The 6,982-nt window shown below is 45.7% G+C and overlaps 1 protein-coding gene across 2 annotated transcripts; it reads right to left on the bottom strand.

The window, feature by feature from the left end:
* Positions 1-690: 690 nt before the first annotated feature.
* LOC129145086 (zinc finger protein 260-like) lies at positions 691-6,170 on the bottom strand. Of its 2 annotated transcripts, none has more exons than XM_054690797.1 (3): positions 5,868-6,158; positions 5,530-5,622; positions 691-976 (listed from the first exon to the last, which is right to left on the bottom strand). In XM_054690797.1, the coding sequence occupies exons 1-3, from the start codon at positions 6,058-6,060 to the stop codon at positions 966-968; spliced, it is 297 nt and encodes a 98-aa protein (XP_054546772.1). In that variant the 5' UTR covers positions 6,061-6,158; the 3' UTR covers positions 691-965. The 2 variants fall into 2 exon arrangements, with proteins under 2 accessions (XP_054546772.1, XP_054546771.1); XM_054690796.1 differs by lacking the exon at positions 691-976 and adding an exon at positions 1,501-3,437 and having other exon boundaries at positions 5,868-6,170.
* Positions 6,171-6,982: the final 812 nt, after the last annotated feature.

Below are 6,982 nucleotides of genomic sequence, written 5' to 3'. Positions count from 1 at the left end.
CAGGGGATGGGGCAGAAGAGGGGCCAGGAGGGGAGGAGGAGCACCAGGGCCTGGGGTGACGGGTCACAGGGGCGGTGCGGACAGGACATTTGCAAGAATTATACAGAAGGGGAGTAATCCAATATTGCACAAAGATGAACAATAATTTAATACAAAAAATTTTAACAGTCAAGAATCCTTTCCTTTAAAAACATTTCAGGGGCCTCAGTTGGTGCAGGGGTAAAGTCTCACCACTATGAAGCTGTTCTCAGTACTGCAGACATGAGTTCGATCCCTGGCCAGGGAGGTGACCCACGGGCACAGTAGACCTATCCTGTGTCCCTACTGCCCCCCTCAGCAGTGGATTTCAGTAGATCCGCCTGTTGTGCACCCCACTCTCTCTGTGGAGAATCCTCTCACACCCTCATACCTCCAGCTTGCACCCCAGATCTTGTATGCAGAATTAATCTTCCAACAAAATTCCCTTATTTTGTAGAACTGGGGTGTAGACCAGAGGTTAGGGGGTGTTAGGATTCACCAGATACTGAGTGTGGTGACAAACAGGCAGAACCACTGAAATACCTGGCTAACAGGAGCAGCGGGTGACACAGGAGAGGCCTGCTGCGGCCATATGTGGGGCGGCTCCCTAGCTGGGGCTGAAACCCTGGCCAGAGCAGGCAAAAGCGCTGAGACTTAACCCCGAGGCCACCAGGGAGGCCCCGAATAGCCTTCATCATAAAAGGTAGGTAAAGACATCTGCAGACCTCAACCTATAGCCAATAGCACACAGTTCAATGTTTCCTTCTAGAGGAGGACATTTTGGTGGTGAGCAATTCCAGCATCGGGGGGCACCACAGAGACTTAGAGTACTGGACAGAATGTGACGACTAAGTTAGAAAACACAGAAAGATCACTTACCCACGCAACATGCAGTGTGCCATGTAGACAGACAGCTGCTGTGGACAGGCATAGCATCGCCCAGGAACTTAAGAGGATACTAGAGGCAATGGCAACAGAAACAGTGACATCATCACTGCATGAATTCGGGAGAACAGAGTGAACCAGGTAACTCCACGCAATTAGGAGTGAAACTGTATGTCAGTTCCCATTGCTCTCAGCTGCATGATGTGGTTTGAGCTCCTACGTTTGAGTATTTTTTAAAAGATTTTTATTTATTCAAGCATACAAGAACCAGGGTACAGGCCAGATGTGTGGGAGGGTAAGAGGATGCAGCAGAGACAGAGCGGGGAACAGTACAGGCAGACTGACCGAAATACACTGCTGAAATACATGCAGTGGGCCAGAATGGAGAGGTCTGCCGCACCATGGGGCTGCTCCTGGCCGGCCAGGGAATCAAACTCCCACCACAAAGTCCAGGGGAAGCTTCACACACTGACATTCAACCATTTCCCTCCAGGGGAGGCATGCCTGCACACTCTTGACATTCAAAGCATTTCACCTCCAGTGTGGAGTTTGTCATGCCTAGTGAGGGCTGACTTCCTGAAAAGTTTTCCACACTCTTCACAATCATAGGGATTTTGTCCAGTGACATCTCTGATGTCCAGTGAGAGCTTGCTTACTGGAAAAAGTTTTCCCACACTCTTGACACTCATAAGGCTTCTCTCCACTGTGACTTCTCTGATGTTTACTGAGGGATGATTTCTGGCGGAAAGCCTTCCCACATTCTTCACACTCATAGGATTTCTCTCCACTATGAATTCTCTGATGTGTAATGAGGTGTGACTTACAGGAAAAAGCTTTCCCACACCCTTCACAATCATAGGGTTTCTCTCCAGTGTGAATTCTCTGATGTCTAATGAGGTGTGACTTACGGGAAAAAGCTTTCCCACACCCTTCACAATCACAGGGTTTCTCTCCAGTGTGAATTCTCTGATGTTTACTGAGGGATGATTTCCACTGGAAAGTCTTCCTACACTCTTGACATTCATAAGGCTTCTCTCCAGTGTGAATTCTCTGATGCTCACTGAGGTAACACTTACTGGAAAAAGCTTTCCCACACTCTTCACAATCATAGGGTTTCTCTCCAGTGTGACTTCTCTGATGTTGACTGAGGGATGATTTCCATCGGAAAGTCTTACTACACTCTTGACATTCATAAGGCTTCTCTCCACTGTGTGTCTTGCTCTGAGGATGGAAAAAGACTGAGGATGACTTACTAGAAAAAGCTTTCCCACACCCTTCACAATCATAGGGCTTCTCTCCAGTGTGAATTCTCTGATGTTTACGGAGGGACGATTTCCAGAGGAAAGTCTTCCTACACTCTTGACATTCGTAAGGCTTCTCTCCAGTGTGAATTCTCTGATGCTCAGTAAGGTGAGACTTCCTGGAAAAAGCTTTCCCACACCCTTCACATTCATAGCATTTCTCTCCAGTGTGAGTCCTCTCATGTAGAACAAGAACTGACTTACGGGAGAACACTTTCCTGCACACCTGACATTCATAGGATTTCTCCCTTGTATGAGTTCTCTGATGGACACTAAAAGCAGGTTTCCGCCTGAAAGTTTTCTTACACACCTGACACGGGTAGCGCTTCACTCCCGTTTGAGACTGTGGATGTAAAGTGAGGGCAGTCTTCCATGAGTAAGTTTTCACATAATCGTTAGAGCCAAACAACTTCACTGCAGTGAGATTTCTCTGGTATCCCCTCTGTAAGGAAATCTCAGCGGTGCCCCCACACTCATCAGGTTGATCGTCTGCTTGTGTTTTCTGATGTTCAGTCAGAACAGAGGTTTTAGAGGCCGCTTCACCATATCTCTTATATCCCAAATTATTCTTTCCTAACTGGGTACTCTCACGCGGATAGGTGTGAAATGTGTTTCTGAGACTGGCCCCACTTTCACAACATTTCTGCTGCTCATGTTCAACATACCTAGGAGGATTCAAATGCACTGGAGTCATCTCCGCAGCTCTCCCCTTTTCATTACAACTGCAGCGAGTCTGTCCTCCTTGGGTTCTGTCTCGGACAACGAAAGGTACCTCATCACGGGTGTCCCTGCACTCATTGCATTTACGGACAATCCCTTCCAGAAGGGCTCCTCTAGGTGTAAATACTGTTTCTTCACTCACGACTTTTCCTTGTTCACGAAATTCAAAAGGCTGTTGAAAGTTCTGAATCACCTGGTGACTAAGGTGCTCAGGATACTTGATGGGTTCCCTCATTCTACTAAAGACCTCCTCGTTCTCTCCAGCATGCCCTTCATGAGGCTCACCAGGGATCATCATGGTCCTATGTATAGTAAAGTTCTCAGGCATCATTGCTGAATTGTTTTCATTTTTGATACTATGGTTCAAACAATGAATTGAGTGCAAATTGCTTTTTTCCATTAAGTCAGTTCTCTCGTTGGATGGTATTTTGCTGCTGGTGGTAAGAACTTGCCACACATGTCTGCCCTGATTTGCAGGGCTGTCCTGAGTCAGGTGATCCACAGTATGGACATCTAAAGTGAGATAAAAATGACCATGTCTCTAAAAAGTAAGCATTCTGAGTGAATACTACTAAGCGGCACGAAAGTTCCTATATTACAACATAATTTACAGGTATTGATTTTCTGATTCATGCTTTTTGCCCATAGTAAATTATGGGCAGAATAGATTTTTTGGTATTTTTTACTTTAGCATAGGAGATCTGGGGTGTAGGCCAGAGGTGCAGGAGTGGGGGTGCTGTAGGGGAGCGTGCTGTAGGGGAGTGTGTTGACCAGAACAGGCGGACTGACTGAAATACACTGTTGAGGGGAGCAGTGGGTGAGAAGGGAGAGATTTGTTGTGCCAAAGTCGGTGAAATCCTTCACTGTGGATCAAACTCAGGCCATAATAGTGAGAGCTAAGAGACTTAATCCCTAGGCCTCCAGGGAGGCCCCAATTAACAGATTTTCTAATGCCAAACCAGGATAACAAAGCAGTAAATCTAATTTCACAATGGTTTTATAAAATCATAAATATTTGGTAAATATAGTCTTTTAACTAGAGTTGTCGATTTCAACCAGAAGCATTTCACCCAACATAGATCCTACACACTTTCTTTCTTAGACTGACCCTGTGCAACTCTTGAGGGTACTTTCTGAATTACCAAGCCCTGCAGAGGCCATGACTTTCCCAGAAACCTGTGGACTGAGAGACCCAGTCATTGCCCAGGCACTTTAAGCAAGAGGCCTGCTGAGACACAAGCACTCTGCTTCTCCATTTCCTTAGTTTTTCTTTCGACTCTGGCCCGGGCCACGGTCACAGTCACCTGCAGAGGTTCTCAGAGGCATGTGCTTCCCTCCACGGAAGAGACCAGTCAGTTCATATTTAAATATCATATCACATAAGGCTCAGAATCCTAATACATGCAGCAAACTCCACCTCATCATTGTGTCCCACATTCCTGCTAAGCGATAGGAAAAAAGTTCTGCATCCATCCTGTGCTATCAGCGTTAAAGTCTTTTCTCACATCCTTCTGAGAGCAACACCCTGGTGTTCTCAACGCACTCCCTGAAACCTGTGTTTCTGCTTTGTTCATAGCAGCTCCAGTTTCTATGTCGTGTGTGACTCTCAGCTACATCACACTGTCGTCGATTCCTTTACTTTCCTCCCAACGATTCCCACGAGAAGGTGGAATTGCACAGGTCACACTGCTCCTCAAGGTATGAGCCCCCAACCTGAAACTCTTGGTGCCATGGCTTTAGAAACCACCACCTCAGGTTCCCCCTCCCATGTCACAGAACATCCCTTCCAATGCTGAACAATTCTGGGTCCTCCTCAGCCTCACAATTACTATGAGGGTGGTCACAAGGCTTGCCCCTGAAACACTACTCATGTTCTAAATAACTCTCCAGTCAACGCCTCTCTATCCCTTTTGAGTTAGTCACCTGCTCAGTGACATCTCCAATAGCAATACATAGCCTCTATCCCAGACTGCAGAGGGAACTATAGATATGACATGTCAGTGCAACCCATTCACCTCACCTGAGCTCTGAAAGAAAATAATTAATCTCTATAATGATGCGTATGGAGCACACACAAAAACAACATCCTCCACTTTGTTTCACTCATGCTGGTCAAACATCCTCTGTGGCTTTACCTCTCTATTAATAAATGTATTTATTACATATTCTTTCCTCACAGAGTATATAACTTCAGAATGTAAAGATCATTTCTGTGAGTACTGTTGCTCTCCCTCTCAGAACATTTACCACTGGCTAAACTTCCCATAATCATACAGAAAGAATAAAAAAATTCCTCAACAGGAACCTAAAGAAAACAGTCTATGACAATACACTAAGAGAGAGAATAGAGATATGTGATTACTGCAGAATCATCCCCATGTATCAGAGACTGCATACTGGTTTAAGAACATAGACAACCATTATTAAAAGAGCAGGACAAAATTCACAAGAGAGTAATATTTGGAAACTGAATAAAGAATCAGTTTGATATATGCAGACACACTCTCCAAGATTGGACACTGGAAAAGCACCTCAGTGTGGCCAATATCACTGGCCACACTCCCAGCCTCCTCTCAGCCTCCCGGCCTGGCAAGCACTGACTGACCTGAGAGGTCCTGGTTTGGGGGATCGTCCACAGTCCACGGCTGTAATCCCTGCTCCGACCTGATGCTCTCCTCAGGATCGGTAACACAGTGCCCTGTGATGAGAAACAGTGTTGGTCTTCGATCAAGTTCTACTTCAGTCTTTGAAAACTAACAAATGCAGTGTGAAGAGCTGTGCAAAAGAGGCCAATCTGAATCTTTCCAAACGAAAACCAAAACACCCACAATGTACACTGCCTGCCATGTTCAACCTCACCAACACTCAGTTTCATAAGCAAGTGCACACTTATCAGTGCAGAAGACAGCATTGCACTAGAGTGTTACACTGGAGCTTCCTCACCTAGGGACACCAGGTGATTGCAGGTCTCCAGCATCACATCCCGGTACAGGGTCCTCTGAGCTTCACTCAGGTACCGCCACTCCTGCCACGTGAAGTTCACAGCCACATCTTCAAATGACACCGTCCCTTCTGAGGGAACATTTCTCATCTCAGGGCCGGCAGCCTGGGTCAGACAGAGCAAGTGCAAACACATCTTATTTTGTGGGTCTTCGGTCCTGTATAGAATTCGCAGTTGAAAGAGCCTCGCCTCTACATTCACCCCTTTGGTCCTACAAGTAGAACTATAGCTTACCTTATATATTTGGAAGTGTCTATGGTTCTAAGAATAAAAGGATGAATAAAATTGGCTCCTTGAGGAGCTGATAGCCTGGCTGGCAGGTGTAACAGACATACACCCGGAATCATGTGCTAAAGGAGCTTCATAACAAATGAAAAACATGTGCAACTTTGTGCCAATATTTTACTCCCGTGACCTCAAAGCCTGGTATCTCCAACTCACAGTAAACAAAAACTGAACCCGAAACCAGGATGTTCAAGCAATGAGGTGGGAAAAAGCAAAGGTAAGAGATGTTCAACTACAAGCAAGTATAAACCAGAGATGCACTATGGGGGGTGGAGGGATTAGGGTTAAAATAAGGAGGGTGGGATGTATGGGGACTATAACCAAGATGAAAATGCATAACTTGTGCAGAAATAAAAAATGATGTAAAATATATATAAAATAAAATTTTAAGAAAAGATGTTCAGCTGACAGAGTCAGAAGAAGACAGAACAGGTCATCACTTCTAAAATGGAAGGACAAAGGGGAGGAGAACTTGGTAATAACTTGGTGGCTGAGGTACGAGGAATGTTTTCCTAATATGCTGTCCGCATGACAGGCTGGTAGACACTGGAATTCCACACGCAACTGGACATGTGTCTGATAGATCAGGAAGTATAAGTTGAAAACAGAAATTTGGGAATCAGGGCCTCCCTGGTGGCACAAGAGTTTAAGTCTCAGCACTATGAAGCTATCGGCAGCTGCTGCAGCACAAATTCGATCCCCAACCAGGGAGCTATCCACAAGGCGCAGCAGATATCTCCTATCTCCCCACTGCTCCCCTCAGCAGTGTATT

The sequence above is a fragment of the Talpa occidentalis genome, unplaced genomic scaffold (genome assembly GCF_014898055.3).
Source record: "Talpa occidentalis isolate TD23 unplaced genomic scaffold, MPIMG_talOcc4v2.1 talOcc4.882, whole genome shotgun sequence".
Taxonomy (NCBI): domain Eukaryota; kingdom Metazoa; phylum Chordata; class Mammalia; order Eulipotyphla; family Talpidae; genus Talpa; species Talpa occidentalis.
Note: the sequence above shows the minus strand (reverse complement) of the source record. Positions and strands in the feature narration are given on the sequence as shown.

Bases quoted from the DNA above. Each gene is read 5' to 3' on its own strand.
- LOC129145086 (XM_054690796.1), bottom strand. From the start codon at position 6,060: ATGTGTTTGCACTTGCTCTGTCTGACCCAGGCTGCCGGCCCTGAGATG. The intron at 5,623-5,867 runs GTGAGGAAGCTC...TTCTCATCACAG, and splicing joins CAATCACCTGGTGTCCCTAG to GGCACTGTGTTACCGATCCT. The intron at 3,438-5,529 runs GTCAGTCAGTGC...ATCTCACTTTAG, and splicing joins CCCAAACCAGGACCTCTCAG to ATGTCCATACTGTGGATCAC.